Raw genomic sequence first — 17,879 nt, forward strand, 5'->3', positions numbered from 1 at the left:
AATATAGGAATAGAAAAAAAGTATTGCAAATTCTTTTTTATAATATACTTTGAATTGGAGAGATTCTTTTCTAGATATAGAAATCAATTTTGAAACAATTCAAATTATTATAGAGATAACTTTTTCTCTAAGAAAAAATTTCAAGTTAATAAATCTCTAATTTTTCTTTGAATTATCGAGGATTTACTTTAGAGATTGAATAAGAATTTGAATTAGAAAGACTGTATATAATACATCATATTCATATGTTTACATTGTATATTTTTACAGCTAACTGATATAGTTCCTGGTCGTTACGTTTTTCGATTAAAAGTAACGGATGATCAAGGTCTGAGCAGTGAAGATACCGTATCAGTAATTGTAAAACCCGGTTAGTATTGATTAAATATAATATAATTATTATATACTTCTGTAATATGATAATTTAAGAAAAAAAAATGAATTCTTTTTACTCCATAGATCCGCAATTATTACATCTGGTAGAATTGACATTAAATATAGGGGCTAGCATGTTAACTGTTTCGCAAAAAAATTCATTGGTAATGAAACTGCAGATGCTATTACGAGATGAAGCTTCGATTGTAATACGAAATTTGAGAGCAGAACCGCACACTGGAAAAACTGTTTTACTATTTTATGTGGAAAATAAGGGAGGAAAGACAATGTTGCCAGGTCCAGAAGTAGTCAAAAGATTAAAAGAAAAGTTACTACAAGATTCTGGTCTTTTACAACTGTCGGTAGCTAATATAGATACTGCTATATGTCAAAATAATTGTTCAGGTATGTAATTCTAAAGATATAAATATTGAAATTTAATATGCTTATGCAAAAATTATTTATTTTGAAAAATTAAAAGTGTATGAGAAAATATAATTTAAAATAAAAATAGATTTCTATTCGTAAGTTATCAATTAAACATGTCTATTTAGGTCACGGTGTATGCGATCAAGAGACAAGACAATGTTTGTGCGAAGCATTTTGGATGCAGAACTTGATACAAAAATATTTTGGTAATGGAGATTCTAATTGCGGTATGTTAAATTCTCTATCTGAGATAAATGATTCGTTTCATAATATTCACATTACATTTTATATATATATATTTGTTAATTTAAATTATTTTACTCAGCGTTACATTTTTTTTTTTTTTAGATTGGAGTATCCTATATGTGATAATAGCGTTGCTATCATTAGTCATATGTTGGGTTGGATTTGTTTGGAGTCTTGTTTGCTTGTGCCAAAGGATATGTGCTGGTCGAAGACGTTTGCTTCGGCCTAAGAAAAAACCAGCGCGTTATTCTTTGCTGCAGCCAGAGCCAGAAGATGACAGCAGTGCATGTATGTAGCTTTTTTGTTACTTAACTTTTGTCAAACATGACATAACATTCAATATTTTGAATTGTTTATGTCTTTGTCCATATTAAAATTGTAGCATATTAGCATTGTTTAAACAATAAAGCTTTTTTCACAGTGTTAATTTAAATAAAAGAAATATAAAATTATACAATTTAAACATTTTTATTTTTTCTTTAACTTTCTTATTCAAGTCATTTTTTGAAAATACTTGAATATCATGAATCTACTTATTATTATTGTGAAGTTATACTTATTATTATTGTGAAGTTATAATAATATCTTCTCATCGCAGTTTCAACTCACAACAAAATGGTATTATCAGAGTCCGACACTGATTCTGATGATGTTTTGTTTGAGCATCGAAAGAGTAAAAGTGGTAGTCATATAAGAAATGGTAAATCTCGAAATGGATTTATCAAAGTCGGTTCCCGAGTGAAAACATGAGGTAATGAGTACAATACTTCATTTCACAACGTTAAGATGTTAATCAAATTCCTAAATTAAAATTTTTTATTACGTTTTAGAAATGCAATGATATGATGACGCAAAGATGATAAACAATGCACAGTTGTGTAAGGCCAAACTTAAAATACTAGTCATAATGTAAGTCGACTTATGTACTTTACAAGAATGATCGCCTCCAGAATTGGTATTGATAACAATGTTCTAAGAAGATAGATATGGGAATCTAAATATTGTTTATAGATATAATGATAACATCGCAACATTCTATGTCATGTTATTTAATTCATCTTAAGTATTAATTGTATTCTGTACCTATTATGTGACTCTATCTGCGCCAACGATTAACAAACAAAAATGCGACGTCATATGATCGTCTAACTATTTGAGAGCTTATCTAAGTATTATTATGGCCTTAGAAAATATTTAAATTAAAATTAGTATTTAGTAAGCACTGTATCATGTCTATATATCGTTTATATGTATTGCTTACTCTTTAATACATACATTGTCAATCTTATTTTTACACTACATGGATATTAAATAAAATTTATTATCCATACATATTTTTATATCATTAATTTGTCGCATATACTTGCTTTATTTAGATATAAAAGCAATCACCACCTAATATTTATGTACACTACTCTTGAATTTATTTAAAAAAATGATTCTTTAAATGTCGGTCCACAATAGGTGATTTAAGCTTTAAGACGTAAGAAATTGACCAATTATAATCGAATATGAAAAAAATAATCGACTATGATTGGTCAATTTCTTACGGCTTAAAGATTAAATACTTGTTGTGGACCGACATTAAGATAATACTTTTTTTCTACTTTAAAAATCCTACTTAAAAGACTTTTTTATGAAATCATTTTGTGAAATAAAATCTTTTTATAATAAATTATTGCATTAATAAAAGTAAGTTTTTTGTTTATTTTTTATGAAAGCTAAACAAATTTTTTTTATATTTTATCAAATTGCTGCTGATGCTAAAGATATCTATAACTTTGCAGTCAGCAGCTAGGATTTCGTGTTTCCAGGCAAGTTGCGTTTGGCTCTCCCAGCCTATATTTTAAAGATATTTTTAACCTGCTATGCTGTTGGTGAACTAGTTTTAACTAGTAGAAAGATCCGTGCAGCCCGTGGACTCACTCTTTCATTTCTTCTTAATTGTACCTTAATTTCTTGGTGAGTATTTCAATTTCGGCGTCAATGCAGGAGAAATACATATTCATTGTATATTTGTATTTGTATTTTTATTACAACTGCATTTTTTAGCATGTTGTAATCGATGGATTTGGTAAACTGTTCGGCAAAATGCTCGTCAAAAAGCTGTTGCAATCGTGAGACTACAATAGATAATGAACTCGGAAGTTGCGATCATATTTATGCAAATTTGATCGAATGCAAGAATAAAGGTATAAATACTGAAAATCCCGTCGTCGAATCAATGACGACAATATCAACTATGAACAAATGGTGAGTGATGTCTCTAAATCTACTTAGAGCTTATTAATATATAATATATATGATTTAACATACAAAGTCTCTTCCAATTGAACTAAAATTAGAAGTCATTATATTTGTGCTATAAAATGTTAATTGACTCCAAGAATTTTTGACTGATGGATTTTTGTTCAAAACTTTTACAATGTATAAGTGACTCTGATTATATAGTTCCAGTAATGAAGATTCCAGAAAAAAACATATTCTTTGGTCAAATTCGAACGTTCTTACACACCAGCCTGTTTTGATTCGTAACAAAATGGGCCATGAAGTCAAGAAAGAGTCGAGAGAACTGACACATTCTTTATATAGATTATCGTACGATACGAATTTTCAATGTCCCAGATGTGGGCAGAGAATGGAAGAACCCAGACTTCTTCCTTGTTTACATCCTATATGTTTACCGTGCGTTTATGAATTGATGAGCAAATGTAAGTGGCATAATCTTATCTAACAAATGCAATATTTTTAATTAATTAATGTTTATTACAATCGATTGTATTACTGATCATACTTTTGATTTTTTGTGAGAACACATTGACAGTATGCTTGTAGCTTCGTACATTTCTTCGAAGAACGAAATACGAGATGACAATCGAATATATGCACGACTCGATATGTATGAAACGTGTCCGTTATGCAATTCGCCTTTGCCGAAATTTAATTCAATTAATTGTACTATACCACCACCACATTATCCTTTGCAACATCGGTCAGTTATGGATACAATGCGACGTAAACTGGTCAATAAAGTACTTTGTGATACCTGTACAAACGAAATTCCGGTAATCAAGATATTATTGCAACTTTTTAAAACTCATCGTTAATATTATCTATCTTTTTCTCTTTTTTATATTATCATACTGCAAAATAAATATATTATTAAATTTACATTTTTACATGTAATATGGTAATACATTTATTATTACCGTGTAAACAAATCCACAAGGAAAATAGAAACGTTATAGATGGACTTTTTCATATGTTACTTATTTCAGGCGCTCATGCAATGTTCAACGTGTTTGCGTAATTTCTGTTCGGAATGCGGCGGGCAGCATGAACAACAAAATATTGCGGAAGCAAGAACGAATAAACATTTAATGAGACCACTGTGGGAAGTTACCAAAGTACGACGGACGATTTTATGTCAAACGCATCCGACGCACGCTTTAAAATTTTATTGCATCGCGTGTCAGCAGGTTTAATAAAAATGACCTCTTCTTTTATATACATTTCAAACAATTGATACTTTCAATTAAAGGCATGCATATTCGTTTTTGTTTCATTATATTTAATAACTTATTATTTTGGAGAATTTTCAATAAATAAATACAATAATGCAGATAAATTATAAAATTTTCAGGTGACATGCAAAGAATGTATGTGGAGTGCTCAACACAGAGGTCATGCCAGTGAGGATGCTATAGGAGTGGGCAAAAGAGCTAGTACATATTTAGCAACAATGTTGCAAAAAGCAAAAATATATCTAAATAAATTATTAATTCAATATAATCACGATGTATTTTCAACTAATGATCTTGAAGAAGCACACAGTGTTATCACGACTTGCAGGTACGTCTACATATAATGTTATATTTTAAAATCGGGAATAATATAAATTATATTACAGACTCAATGACAAGTTCATATAAAATCTGCTGTACAATATTCTAAAATTTATAAGTTTTTCAATTATATACATACAATATTAATTGGACTAAGAAAAAATAAATTCTCATGCTAGTATATTATAATGAAATTGTCATTGTATATATAAGAATAATGGGCGAATAAAATATATCTAATTGTCATTTGAGGTATAAAGCGTACATTCAGACTGATGTGAGATTAACTGATGTACAAGACTGACTAGAATTGTTAAAATTGTATAATTTGAATATATTTTACTATTGTATATATATATATATATATATATAATATTATGATAAGAAACAATCTATTGCAACTATATTGCGATGTATGATTTAAAACATGTTATATTTAAATTTAATTAAGCATACTGCAATATTTTTGTAACTGTTTAATAAATAATATAAATGTAAAGAATATGATTTTAATTTATGTATATACACACACACACACACACACACCATGCACACATGCGCGTGCGCGCGCGCGCACACACACACACAATATAATGAAAAGATCGTTTTATGTACATTGTTATACATTTCATCTTGCCAATAATAAAATTAAGGCAAAGTAGAAAGTAAAATAATATTAATTTCATTTCCTTTATCTTTATTATTTTTTCCCTTTTTTGAAGAGATCAGGAATTACAAAATACAATCATTATTATCTCGTAAAACATTTTTGCATTTTTTTAAGCTATTAACGTTATTATTATAAGCTATTACGTTATAGTTATTGGTATAAGCTAGATTAGATTAAGAATTAAATATTGTAAAATATTGTAATATGTAAATCTTTAGTTTGAAATAAATCTTTTATATAATTCAAGACAGAATGGAAGTTAGTTAAAAAATTACAGTTGAATAAAATTGTTTTAAGGATTACAAATCCGAAGTATTTCAATTAATTAAATATAAATGTAGAAATTAAATATCTTGAAAGATTTTTAAGAATGTAAAGCATAATCAATATCTGCATTTTTGGGAGTATTTAATAAAATATACACAAAAAATATATATTTAATAGTTTATTTTGTCATAATGTAATTTGATGTGTGGTTTTTCGTATAATTAAGCAACGTCCATTGCGTAATATAGATCCACAACAAGACCAATGATTAAACCCTGGATGTCCAATATGTCCATGGCCACAACCTTTGTACCCACCTTTAAAAAAAATTAATTATTCTTTTTTTAATTTACTTTTGTATAAGTATGTAAATGTTTTATATTACAAAAGTATTATAATTATTTTTATGTATTAATTTCCTTTTCTTTTCAGTTCAAATAATTTTATTGTTATTATTCAGTTAATTTGTAAAATTAATTCTTACCAGGCATAGTACCTTTACAGCCGCAAGTTATTTCTTTTTTTCCACCACTAGAGCAAAATGTACAGCAATGATAAATACCGCTATGTGTAAGTCTCAAAGCTGATAATTTCGCATCTTCGTACCAATATTCTATATAACATACACGTATATAATACATATTATATTTCAGAAACTATATCAAATACGTACCATTTTTTTTATCCGCCGTTACATTAGGCACACCTAATTTATTTAATCTTCTTACTATTATACCAGCAAGCGTCAGTATTTCTATTTCAGAACCATCAGTAAGCAAATCATTTACTAATGAAATAGCATCCAAAAGATGTCGTGCTCTTTGTAATCGATCAAATTCTTGAATTCTTTCACGAGCATGTTTCATGTGAAGTAATAAAATTTTGTAGTCTCGTAAATTTGAAGCATGTGCATTATTCTCAGATCTATGTAAAGAAGAATAATTTCTTATTTATATATGCACTTGATATAACATCATCGAAATCTTCACATAAAAATAACAAATGTATCTTAAATCTTATATACAATTATAAATCTTTATATAAATCTTTATATAAAGATAATATTTATAAACATATATAACATAAACATTAAAATATTACAATTTATATAAATAGTAAAAATATATTTGTTTTCTATCACATTAACAATTAGTCACGAAACCTATTGCTCAACTTATATTTCGCAATAAATGTGATGTAAATGTTTATTTCAATGTTTTATCGAACATTATTGGTAACGTGTATAAATCTAAATTAAATATTTCATTGTCATTTGAGGTATTGATACAGTGGAATCGATGAGAAGCATCTTTTATATTTAAATGCTTCTTATATATTTATTGATAATCTTATTTTATCTTAAAGATATCATTATAATTAAATGTAAAACTAAAAGCTTACTAAAAGCTTAGTAGGGTGAAGAGAAATGAAAATGCATGTAAAAATTTCTAAATACAAATACATAGATCTCTTAAAACCTAAAAAAAACTTATAGACATAAATCGGTTTTACACTATCTCCTAAGATAGAAAAATAGAATCTGCAGTAAATTGAATAATTATTTTTCAGCGTACAAGTGATAAAAAATAATTTAATTGTATTATTGTTGAGATATGCAGATGTTATATGCTGCAACTAAGAGCTACTCCCAGAAAATCTTCAAATCCGATTGTAATCGTTCCAGTTTGATCAGTATCTCTTGTTCTAAATGCTTCTGTAATATATTATAATAAATCGATTATTTTAAATCTTATTATCAAGTTATTAAATGTATAAATGTTTTTATAATGACATCAAATTTCTATGCCTATAGTATATAATATTACAATCATCTTACAATTTCATTCCTTATATATTTCCTTATATATTTAAATATGTTACCTGTAAACCTCTGTATTTGAACACACAGTACTATAAATTGGTCAACAGTAATAGACTGATGGCCATGAAGATCGCTTTTTTTTATAAGAAATTGAATAAACTCTGGACTAAGTCTATAACCCATTTGTGTTAGAGCTGCATTTAATTCACTCTCTTGTATACTGCCCGAGTTATCGTGATCAAAGCCACGAAACACGCCAAGCCAAGCATTTATATAATTGTAGAGAGCTTGAAACTCTGTCACATTTATAGTGCCATTTTTTTCTTTGTCGAACATACCTGTAAATTAAGTAAAATTACTCTGAGTAATATCTTTAATATACCAATTTCAAGACCTAATTCACTTATTTTCTTATATCTATTTATACAACTGAAAATAAAAATGTACTTTTTATTTTAAATTAAATTATTAAGTTAATATTAACTATAATTACAAATGTTACAATTACAAATGTTATTGTCTCTAAATTTTATAAATCTTGCCGGAACCATGCCAGTCATTTACAGGCAGTAATACAAATGTATCATTCTGTACAATCTGGGATTTCTCACTTTCGACCGTGTAATCGAGCAGTTGGTCATCCTAACAACTACTGTAACTGTTCTTGAAGATGCACCATATTTTGAGAGACGATCGACGTTTTGAATTTCAATGTTTGCTGCTACATTGATTATGAATTTGCGATTCGCTCACCATCTAAGTAGATTTATTTGTATTTTTTATTTTCTTGCACTGAAGAAGGCTGAAAGATCAGCCGAAACGTCCGCTTTATGTTATTTTGATTATGTTACATTGATTACTATTAAATTTTACGCGCTCTTAGTACTGCGCTGTGCTCTCATTGCCATTATACCCCATTCTTATATTCTTTTATCAGGAGCCTTATCTTATATTCAATTTATAAATCTTCATATCCCGATTTTAATAACATTAATCACTAACAATCTATATATCATTCAGTGTATTAATCAATCGATAGTTATCTTAGGAGAGTTTAGAATTAAATATATCCTTTTTCTCTTAATAATTAAATATATATAAAATCTTCAAACATACCAATCATTAACTTGCATGCAGTGTCAGAAAATGTTCCCCCTTGACCATTGGCCAATGCTGATTGCAATTCTAAAGCTGTTATCTGTCCACTTCCATCTTTGTCCACTGTAGAGAACCATTGTTGTATTTCTGGGCTTACTCCAGATCCAGGATTGGTAGAGCCATACATCGCACTCTTGAAGAAATGAATTAAATAAATAATACAACTGAGAAAGATCAAGTTCAGACAAGCTGTGATAAAAAAAAAATACCAACCTACACATAGAGCTTAATTTTTGAATACTTAAATTTTTTTCATGCTTAGAAAAATTTATGCACGGATTAGCAAACATTAAACACGAATTTGAAATATAAATTGATAATTTTTAATTTTAAAATTTTTCTGTGATAATCAAATTCCTGATATGTGAGATTTCCTATTATTATATAAAATCAGATTGCTTGGTTATCAAAGAACAGTAAGATGCTATGTTAAAAGACAAGATAAAAATAAAATAAGATTTACACGATAAATGTAATTTAAAACTTACAGGTCGTACAGGTTAAATTTAACATACGCGTGATCAAGCATTCACGGTAAAGATCATACAGGACAAAAATAACGAAAATAGTAACAAAGCGTGCTATAGTTGTTGCTACATAGATAGACAGGTACAGAATTGTTATAACCATTCAGAGAATTACCGGGTAAGCCATGACTTTCTAACCGTAGGACAGTACGATAAATTACAATGTAGAATTCTTGTTTACGCTGTCATCACAAAATTCTGCGTTACCAATAATGTTATATAATAACAAACATATTCACGCGCTAATAACATACTTCATCGAAACATACTGGACAGGACTGGAAAGGATCTAGATCTTTATGACATATATATGAATCGCTTTCGACGATTCTCTATGATACTTCCGTATTAGCGAAGTAGCGTAATTTTCAAAGAATCGCAAGTTATGCGATTCTTTGAAAAGTAAAATGTAAAAAAAAGAATGAACAATGGGTGTTTTTCAATCACTGACAAAATACTATTAAAGATCGACAAAAATTTGGAATATTTTAAGAATGATTAGCTATTTGTAATGCAATATTGAATTTATTATTCGAATATTTTTTTATACTCATTTCTACCAATGTAGATTAACTTGAGATGTTATTGTAAAATAAAAAATATATAATTTAGGGAAACGCGTTGCGAAATGTTTTCTTTATCCTTTATATTTATTAGTGTCGGTCCACAATAGGTGATTTAAGCTTTAAGAAGTAAGAAATTGATCAATTATAATCGAATATGAAAAGAATAATCGACTATGATTGGTCAATTTCTTACGACTTAAAGATTAAATACTTATTGTGGACCGACACTTAAGGCTGAGTTTCAATATTCACTGTTAATATTTAAAATCTATAATATATGTGACACGAACTATATATTTTGCTAATAATTCACAGAATGAATTAACACGGACCGGACACGCACCATATCTATTTTGCGAGATATGATTTTTATCAATAATAGATGTTCTAAAATAGATGTGATTTATAATTTCAAGCTCAATTATAGCGTTGATAGCGATAGCGTACAATGATTTCGAAAAAGGCCGGGATAGCCGTTTTCAGGCTTTCTGCTATAGTTTAGAGGTCACAATCGTGTCGCCATCTTCTAAACACGATTACCACTTCGATTAACTTCGTGGTTGATGTTTTTTGCGACATGTTTTGATCCAGATTTTCGTCCAGAATAATCGTTTAAAAATCGTCCAGAATAATCATTTAAAAATCTTCCGGACACTTCTGAATTGATAATTGATTTCTATCTTATTATTCTTGCTCGCCGAGTTATTTCACCGAACTCTGCCGCGACCGCTGAGAATCTCGTGGCGCGTTATATTGGCAACACTTCACAACATTTCACCGAGTAATCTTGCGTTTGTCAACCAGAGTTGTCGCGAGTGATCTTGCGAGAGGTAGTACTTTATTTACGTGACATTTTTAAGTGAAACGGAGAGAGGAAGCCGAATCCCTGTGCCCGCGTCGTGATTTGGAATAATCCGTTTCCGAAAACAAACCAGGCATGGATGATTTGCAGAATTACAAGCTGCAACTCCAACAGGTGAATCTTGTTTTTTCTTTCTTAATCTCGCGCTAGCGATCGATCAAACGACGATGGTCTCGATCGTCTTATCTAGCTATTACATTCTCGTTCGACGGACTGGTTTCATCATGCTCTTTTTCTCATGCTTCAGGTGGAAGCGGCTCTTACGACAGATCCGAATAACGAGGAGTTGATAAAGCTGAAATTCGATCTGAAGGAAGTAATAAAGCTGACACATGATTTAATTAAGTCACAACAGCAGGAAAAAAGACAAGCCAATGGCATGGATGCTAAAGATCCTATTTTGCTTGCAGTTCTGGCGAATAAGTGGAAAGTTGGCGATCAGTGTATGGCACCTTGGAGTGAGGACGGCAAGTGAGTATGATATTGTTATTACTTGCGTTTATATTTTGGTTTGGAATTTTACAAGATTATATAATTCATACAATGTAATATTGTTATGTTACAATGTTGTCGATATATAACATGTCTCGGTTATTATTTTACCCCAGTTATTGTTATTAAAAACTAATAAGGTTTAAAGGAAAAAATTTACAATGGAAAGTCAGATGGTCAAACAAGAATTTTGGCAAAATTATTTATTTTATTTTTGAAATTTATTTTTCAGTTAATATCAGATGGACTTATTTTAAGAGAATTTTACTTTGATTTTTTGCTACCAAACTTTATCTAACATTGAACATTAAAGAAAACATTAAAGAGACATTTTGAAAGAGCCAAGAATACTAAGCAAGTATCACTCATGAATCATCGACTATTTGTGATAAAAAAATACAATATATTGATGATAATCTATATGAAGTGCAATGATTATCCTGAAATATTTCAAGCAATTTTTTTTCAATATTTTGAAAAATTTTACAGATATTATGAAGCAACTATAGACTCGATAGGTGAAGATGGAGTTGTAAATGTGACGTTCAATGAATACAAGAACACTGATGTTACTATGCTCAGTCAGCTGAAGTCTGTTGCTAAGAGGCCAGCGTCGGACTGGGCAGATCAAAAATCAAAGTAAATAAACTTCCAGTTTGATGTTTATGAGAACACATCATTATAGATTAATATAAGACATTCTTGACAATTTTGCACGTGTCTGTTTTTATGAGAAACAAAAGATATAAGGTGACAATTTACTAATCATCTGTTTTTCCCCTCCCATTTCTCATTTTTGAATTGGCAACAATAACTCCACCATTGGTACGATATTTGGTCATATGCTTCTTATTGTTCATTTATCCTTTGATGACATGCGGTCTGTATGCATCGTCGGCTTCAGGAAAAGGTAACAGGAATTGTCTGATCCTCTGGTACCACATCTTTGAGAAACAAATTATTAATATAATTATATAATTATATGTGTGTGCAAAAGAAATTGAGAATAAATTTGTTATAAATGTACATCTATTAGATAATGTGGTAAAATAATATATTATTTTTTAAAATACATATATTATTTTGCTTTTTTATATTAAAACAAGTGTGTCCATTTTTATAAGTAAATTATAAATAATTATAAATAATTGGTACATATATTAAAATGTGTCAATATTTATATTCATTAAGCTGATAAAAATATAAAAATATTAATAGTGCGTTTTTTAAAAATCATTTAATATATATAATTAAAAATATATATAAATTTATATATAAATTTATATATAAATTTAATATATATAAATTTTAGTTATCTATTTATTTAACTAAATGAGATAGATTTTTTTTTATTTACAGAAAGATGCAAGCAGCTGCGGTTACGGGTTCGGATCCAAATAAGCAAAGGGAATACCTTAAAAAGAAGAAGCAAAGGAAATTGCAGCGTTTCAAAGAATTGGAGGAGGAACGTGAATTGGAAAAGAATAAATGGTTAGCTTTCACGAATAAGGTATGGCTTTATTTATATAGCATATATTTATATTGAAAATGTATTGAAACACGTCTTTCTTATATGTAATTTTGTTCTCTGCAGTCTTCAAAGAAAGGCGTCATAAAGAAGAGCATCTTCGCGACACCAGAAAATGTAAACGGTCGTGTAGGAATTGGTACCTGCGGTGTTAGCGGTCGGGAAATGACAAAGTTCAGTAACGGGGAAAAGTGGAGGCGAGGAGCTTAAATAACGTATATGTAAATAAATAGATACTGTGTAACTCGGTGAAAGCGCTAGAGTTTTGTGGAATTATATTGCTATATTATATCAGAGACTGATACATGAACGCTTTTGCGATATACGGGACGCAGAAACGTGATGGTGGGATTAATGACGGTTTTAAGTGTGTGTGTGTGTGTGTGTGTGTGTGTGTGTGTGTGTGTGTGAGAGAGAGAGAGAGAGAGAGAGAGACCTTCTATCACTAACAGAGCGATTCTATGAATATCGAGACGATTTCGAATTTTTTACCATAATAATTCGAAAATAATTGCAGTGAATAAATGTGTTTTTAGATTAATACATTTCCGTGAACATAATTTGTTTACAATCTCATTGATACAAATAAATGTATATTTTAACGTGCAGCTTTATGAAAGTATTTTCATCTTTAAGAGGGTGTGAATGATATGTATATGTGTAATATAAATTAAGTAAAAGTAAATTAAAAAAATAAAACAATAGATAATATTAGATATTAATATTTAAGTTCTTAATAGATAAAGTTCTTATAACATTTTGTTTTATTAAAATATGCCAGAATAACTGGTAAAATCAATATTTTTTTATTATTTTAGACTCGCTTAATAAACAAAATTTGACCTAGGTATTCGGTTCTTTAATATACTTCGTCGGTGGTGTAGATTAACGATTAGCGTCAGAAGAATCAAAATGGTGGCTTCTTTCGCCCTATCATAACGTCACTAGGGAGCGATAAATATCACGAAAAAATGCGGACTCAGCTTTGATAAAGTGAAGAAATAACTGTTACATGAGGAATATTCGTCGCGCTTGTAATGCGGGATTTATATCTTATTTTTTCATGAATTTCGCGTTCTAACCTATAACCATAATTGTCGCGTGATGAAAATATTATAAAGAAAATTTCAGATTGCAAATTACGACGGGCACAGCATTATTACTTTATGGATACAAAGGATCTTTTTTCATGCAAAGAGGAATTTTCACGTGAATGAGGGTGATATCAACGAAAAGAAAACTGATATTCTTTGTACGGTTTCTATATACCGTTACACAAAGGAAGCATGGGATCGAACGAAGAAAATAGACTTCCAAATGGTGACGTCCGGGTGCACAGAGACGTCGATTGGACTAGATATGGTTTGCGCGATCCAGAGGCACAGGATAACGCGAAAAGGGGTGACGAAGATGGTAATAATGCCCTTGATCCCGAGATGTATCCAGCTGGTGCAAACGAACTGTTCGCGCAGGAATACGTAAGGGATATAATACAGAATGGATTCATTGTGCAGTTACGGGTATCACAGCCATTCTTTATATTCTTCATAGAGCTCAGATCCTTGGTGGAAATCTAACTTCTTCATCTCCCAGCCTGTGTTATTTGGCACTTGGGATGGAGTTTTTACATCTTGCCTTATTAACATATTTGGAGTGATAGTATTTCTGAGATCAGGTTGGATAGTTGGTCAAGCTGGTGTTTTAAATGCAGTACTGATTATATTTTGTACAGGTAACATTAATGGACATATAATCGATATTATTATTATTATTATTATTATTACTACTATATATTAAAATGATTCCAGTATGTATCGCATTAGTAACAGTACTCTCAGCTGTTGGCATATGTGAACGATGTAGAGTTGAAAGTGGTGGAGTTTATTTTTTGTTGTCACATGTGCTGGGTTCTAGATTTGGTGGTTCCATCGGATTGCTCTATTGCTTTGGGCAGGTAAGAACAAACACACTAATCCTTCCTGTTTTTATCAGCGATTCCAAGAATCGGTTTGTGGATTTTATTTCAGGCGGTGGGTTGTGCTCTAAACGTTTTAGGTTTTGGGGAATCGATGGCTGGTCTTGTAAGTTTAGATTCGGCATGGGCACAACGTGGTTTTGCATGTGCAGCCGTTGTGCTATTGTCTGTAATTAATGTGGCTGGTGTTAAATGGGTTGTAAAGTTGCAATTTGTTCTTCTTCTGATCCTACTCCTCGCTGGAGTTGACTTCATGGTTGGAAGTTTCACTCACACCAATATTGGTAAAATGATACAATAAATTGTCACAGAACTGCACATTCTACGATATATAATTATGCAGGATATCTTTATTTATATACATTCTTCCATGTATATACATAGTTGTTAAAGCTACCATTTATATCGGCAGATTCCGGTTTTGAAGGTTGGTTATCAGGAAATTTAAGAAATAACACTTTCCCTGATTATCAAGATGGATACAACTGGTTTACCGTGTTCGGTGTGTTCTTTCCAACTGTCACTGGGGTCTTAGCTGGAATTAATATGAGTGGAGATTTAAGACATCCATCTAGTGATATTCCTAATGGTACTTTAGCAGCATTAGGAACTGGGTAAGAAGACTTATCTCTGATGTGAGAAATCTTCCTTTTACATCATACATTAAAATAATTGTTTGCAGAACGTTTTTGTACTTGTGTTTCTCGTTGACTCTTGCGGCAACCTGCGTCAGAAACTCTTTACTTACTAATTTTACGATAGCATCAACAGTATCGGCGATCTCAGTATTACTACTCGCTGGTCTCTATGTATCATCGTTTAGCAGCTGTTTGGGTGCCATGTATGGTACACCTCGCGTTCTGCAATCCATCGCCAGCCAAAATGTTATACCAGGAATGAGTTGCTTGCAAAGAGGGGTGATTATTTTTTTTCTTTGATGTTTTTTTTTTTGATTATTTTTTCATTTTTAATTCTTTTAGATATGCCAGATAACAGTATCAGATTTTAGACTTGATCTCTACACTTGAGAAAATTTATAAATTCTTTATATTATATATGAAATCTTGAAATCTTGTATCATCCGACGAATTTATTAATAATAATAATTATTTCATTTCCAGAGAGGACCAAATAAAGTACCTATATATGCTATGCTGGTTGTCGCTGTGGTAACATTGACTTTTATCATTACTGGACAGATTAATACACTCGCTCCCATAGTGACGATGCCATTCCTGTTAACATATGCCTGCTTAGATTACGCGTACTTCGCCCTCGCGCAAACGTTTGATCTTCGACATACGCGCGAGCAACGATTTTGCACACAATCGCCAACATTCGATCGCAATTACGGTTCTGCAAGTAGGAACAATTCGATAACTGACACGGATAATGACTTAGATAGTTTGTTTCCTGAGAGAATAAGGCATAAAAATGTTATGGTAAGAAATTATGTCTATTGAAATCCGAATCATTGCATTGTCGCGCGTTTTGAAAAATTCAAATTTATCCAATAATGTTTAATATTTTAATATAGAGAAACAATAGTATTTCTGATAATAACGTGTATGTGGATTCGTCGCCGAGCATTGAGGACAATGCTAGTGTTTCCAGCACACCAGAACGAAAAGTTCATATACACAATAAATTAGGAAATTGGTATAGTCCTTTATGCAACAGATGGTTTTCGCTATTGGGCGTAAGTACTTAAAATCATATTCTTTCATATTAAAAGATGAAAAATTTCATAGTTACACTGAAGATTAATGTTATGTATATATTTATATTGCAGTGTCTTGTAAAATTATTAATAATGTTTCTCGTACATTGGGGATATGCGATTGCTAATATTGTCGTCGTATTTCTCGTCTGGAGTTACGTTGGTCATGCTAATCCTGCCGTGAAACCTGGAGTTTCGGCAGAATTCCAACTCTTTAAATGGTTTCGAATTGCATTACTTCGAATTATGGGGTAAATTTAATTTGTTTTTATACAGTAATTTTAATTATGGGGTAAATTTAATTTGTTATTATACAGTAATTTTAAATTAATTATCCGGTTAAAATGTTTATAAAAAATAAAATTTATTTAATACACGCATTTAAAATGAAGTGCAGCATAAATATATTAGGACATAATTTGCATTTTATCATTATAGGAGAAAAGTTTACGATTACGAACAGATTGTAGTGACTCCGATGCATCCAGGCGTTGAAACATGTTCGGCTCAATTGAATGAGGAGAATGAAGATTTTTCAGGAAGAAGAAGATATCATCAAACCGCTACAGTTACAGGTCAATATGTCAATGTCGACTAAATTATGTGATCTTTTTAATATTATGTATTATACGAGTTTATATTTCGGTAGTGAACGCGCATCTTTCAGACTATATTTTAGTGGCGAAAGATTACAAATGCATATATATTAACGTCTAGTATTTAATACGATACTTCAAGACCTGACAAAGAGCAGCTTGCAACAATTTTAATTTAGGCAAATATTATTTTTACTTTATTTTATAATGTTGTCTATCGCACAAACAGCTAGTCTAACCGAATTTATTTAATACACGTATTTAAAATGAAGTGCAGCAAATGAAATGCGGCGTTAAAAGCATTTTAACAATCAATAAGACAGTGGGCTATATGCAAAGTTGATTGTATGAAACGTACAAAGAACTGATGTAACAGTAGTGTTAGGTTTTTATATTTACTTATTGTAATTGTCGTACAGTCGGGATAGTCTATTACTGAAGGTAATAATTTATCCTTAGTGTCATTTAACTTGATAAACATACGAAAGAAAATATTCATTTCGTCTGGTATCAAAGTTAATAAGATACCTGATAGAATTCATCATCTTTGATACCATTTTTTTATAATATCGAATTTTTCAAATTCATTGATGATTGATTGAAGTAATAATAATGGCAAGTACGGCAATTGCATCGTGCATGAAAATACTCTGTAAATACCTGATAATATATTTATACACTATTTAACACTTTTATAATTCTCGTACAAATGCACGAACAAATTTGTAACTGCAAAAAGAAATTATATATCTATATTTATGTGTGAAAGAGAAGTCTAATATAATTGTTATCAATTTTCCT

The 17,879-nt window shown here is 30.3% G+C and overlaps 5 protein-coding genes across 15 annotated transcripts in view; 4 read left to right on the forward strand and 1 right to left on the reverse strand.

Annotated features, from left to right (window-relative positions):
* Positions 1-2,382, forward strand: part of LOC105422595 (dyslexia-associated protein KIAA0319) — a 5,838-nt gene extending 3,456 nt beyond the window's left edge. The window contains 7 exon segments of the mRNA XM_089076750.1: positions 136-250; positions 253-370; positions 460-780; positions 930-1,031; positions 1,153-1,338; positions 1,649-1,801; positions 1,881-2,382. Of these exon segments, the coding sequence (XP_088932876.1) occupies positions 136-250; positions 253-370; positions 460-780; positions 930-1,031; positions 1,153-1,338; positions 1,649-1,800 (994 nt within the window). The 3' untranslated portion in view covers position 1,801; positions 1,881-2,382.
* A 144-nt stretch (positions 2,383-2,526) lies between these two features.
* Positions 2,527-6,789, forward strand: LOC105422596 (protein meiotic P26). 4 transcript variants are annotated; one of them, XM_089076742.1, is made up of 9 exons: positions 2,527-2,742; positions 2,838-3,012; positions 3,103-3,303; positions 3,502-3,761; positions 3,886-4,115; positions 4,329-4,529; positions 4,694-4,902; positions 6,081-6,160; positions 6,596-6,789. In XM_089076742.1, the coding sequence occupies exons 3-9, from the start codon at positions 3,116-3,118 to the stop codon at positions 6,673-6,675; spliced, it is 1,248 nt and encodes a 415-aa protein (XP_088932868.1). In that variant the 5' UTR covers positions 2,527-2,742; positions 2,838-3,012; positions 3,103-3,115; the 3' UTR covers positions 6,676-6,789. The 4 variants fall into 4 exon arrangements, with proteins under 4 accessions (XP_088932868.1, XP_011630323.3, XP_088932867.1 ...); XM_011632021.3 differs by lacking the exons at positions 6,081-6,160; positions 6,596-6,789 and adding an exon at positions 5,148-5,818 and having other exon boundaries at positions 2,583-2,742; XM_089076741.1 differs by lacking the exons at positions 6,081-6,160; positions 6,596-6,789 and adding an exon at positions 5,148-5,818 and having other exon boundaries at positions 2,583-2,742; positions 2,865-3,012.
* A 232-nt stretch (positions 6,790-7,021) lies between these two features.
* Positions 7,022-10,426, reverse strand: Pef (penta-EF-hand domain containing protein peflin). Of its 7 annotated transcripts, none has more exons than XM_089076748.1 (5): positions 9,609-9,774; positions 9,455-9,521; positions 8,771-8,945; positions 7,714-7,992; positions 7,022-7,546 (listed from the first exon to the last, which is right to left on the reverse strand). In XM_089076748.1, exons 2-5 carry the CDS (start codon positions 9,464-9,466, stop codon positions 7,455-7,457), a joined length of 558 nt encoding a protein of 185 aa, XP_088932874.1. In that variant the 5' UTR covers positions 9,467-9,521; positions 9,609-9,774; the 3' UTR covers positions 7,022-7,454. The 7 variants fall into 7 exon arrangements, with proteins under 7 accessions (XP_088932874.1, XP_088932873.1, XP_088932875.1 ...); XM_089076747.1 differs by having other exon boundaries at positions 9,594-9,770; XM_089076749.1 differs by lacking the exons at positions 9,455-9,521; positions 9,609-9,774 and adding an exon at positions 10,249-10,426.
* A 197-nt stretch (positions 10,427-10,623) lies between these two features.
* Positions 10,624-13,395, forward strand: Spf30 (Splicing factor 30). Its single transcript, XM_011632028.3, has 5 exons — positions 10,624-10,881; positions 11,015-11,238; positions 11,749-11,898; positions 12,619-12,769; positions 12,854-13,395. Exons 1-5 carry the CDS (start codon positions 10,843-10,845, stop codon positions 12,995-12,997), a joined length of 708 nt encoding a protein of 235 aa, XP_011630330.1. The 5' UTR covers positions 10,624-10,842; the 3' UTR covers positions 12,998-13,395.
* A 147-nt stretch (positions 13,396-13,542) lies between these two features.
* Positions 13,543-17,851, forward strand: LOC105422603 (solute carrier family 12 member 8). 2 transcript variants are annotated; one of them, XM_089076738.1, is made up of 11 exons: positions 13,543-13,821; positions 13,909-14,265; positions 14,339-14,519; positions 14,596-14,741; positions 14,815-15,046; positions 15,175-15,376; positions 15,445-15,679; positions 15,884-16,204; positions 16,300-16,461; positions 16,555-16,733; positions 16,921-17,851. In XM_089076738.1, the coding sequence occupies exons 2-11, from the start codon at positions 14,074-14,076 to the stop codon at positions 17,078-17,080; spliced, it is 2,010 nt and encodes a 669-aa protein (XP_088932864.1). In that variant the 5' UTR covers positions 13,543-13,821; positions 13,909-14,073; the 3' UTR covers positions 17,081-17,851. The 2 variants fall into 2 exon arrangements, with proteins under 2 accessions (XP_088932864.1, XP_088932863.1); XM_089076737.1 differs by having other exon boundaries at positions 13,919-14,265.
* The last annotated feature ends 28 nt before the right edge of the window (positions 17,852-17,879 follow it).

Source organism: Pogonomyrmex barbatus, unplaced genomic scaffold (assembly GCF_055798465.1).
Source record: "Pogonomyrmex barbatus isolate J1 unplaced genomic scaffold, ASM5579846v1 scaffold2, whole genome shotgun sequence".
NCBI lineage: Eukaryota > Metazoa > Arthropoda > Insecta > Hymenoptera > Formicidae > Pogonomyrmex > Pogonomyrmex barbatus.

Excerpts from the sequence above, each read along its gene's own strand:
- LOC105422596 (XM_089076742.1), top strand. The coding sequence starts at position 3,116 with ATGGATTTGGTAAACTGTTCGGCAAAATGCTCGTCAAAAAGCTGTTGC. Across the intron at positions 4,116-4,328 it reads CCTGTACAAACGAAATTCCG|GCGCTCATGCAATGTTCAAC; the intron begins GTAATCAAGATA and ends TACTTATTTCAG. Across the intron at positions 4,530-4,693 it reads ATTGCATCGCGTGTCAGCAG|GTGACATGCAAAGAATGTAT; the intron begins GTTTAATAAAAA and ends TAAAATTTTCAG.
- Pef (XM_089076748.1), bottom strand. Across the intron at positions 7,993-8,770 it reads TGCATGCAAGTTAATGATTG|GTATGTTCGACAAAGAAAAA; the intron begins GTATGTTTGAAG and ends CTTAATTTACAG. Across the intron at positions 7,547-7,713 it reads TCAAATACAGAGGTTTACAG|AAGCATTTAGAACAAGAGAT; the intron begins GTAACATATTTA and ends AATATATTACAG.
- Spf30 (XM_011632028.3), top strand. The coding sequence starts at position 10,843 with ATGGATGATTTGCAGAATTACAAGCTGCAACTCCAACAG. Across the intron at positions 10,882-11,014 it reads ACAAGCTGCAACTCCAACAG|GTGGAAGCGGCTCTTACGAC; the intron begins GTGAATCTTGTT and ends CTCATGCTTCAG. Across the intron at positions 12,770-12,853 it reads GGTTAGCTTTCACGAATAAG|TCTTCAAAGAAAGGCGTCAT; the intron begins GTATGGCTTTAT and ends TGTTCTCTGCAG.
- LOC105422603 (XM_089076738.1), top strand. The coding sequence starts at position 14,074 with ATGGGATCGAACGAAGAAAATAGACTTCCAAATGGTGACGTCCGGGTG. Across the intron at positions 14,742-14,814 it reads TGCTCTATTGCTTTGGGCAG|GCGGTGGGTTGTGCTCTAAA; the intron begins GTAAGAACAAAC and ends ATTTTATTTCAG. Across the intron at positions 15,377-15,444 it reads TTAGCAGCATTAGGAACTGG|AACGTTTTTGTACTTGTGTT; the intron begins GTAAGAAGACTT and ends AATTGTTTGCAG.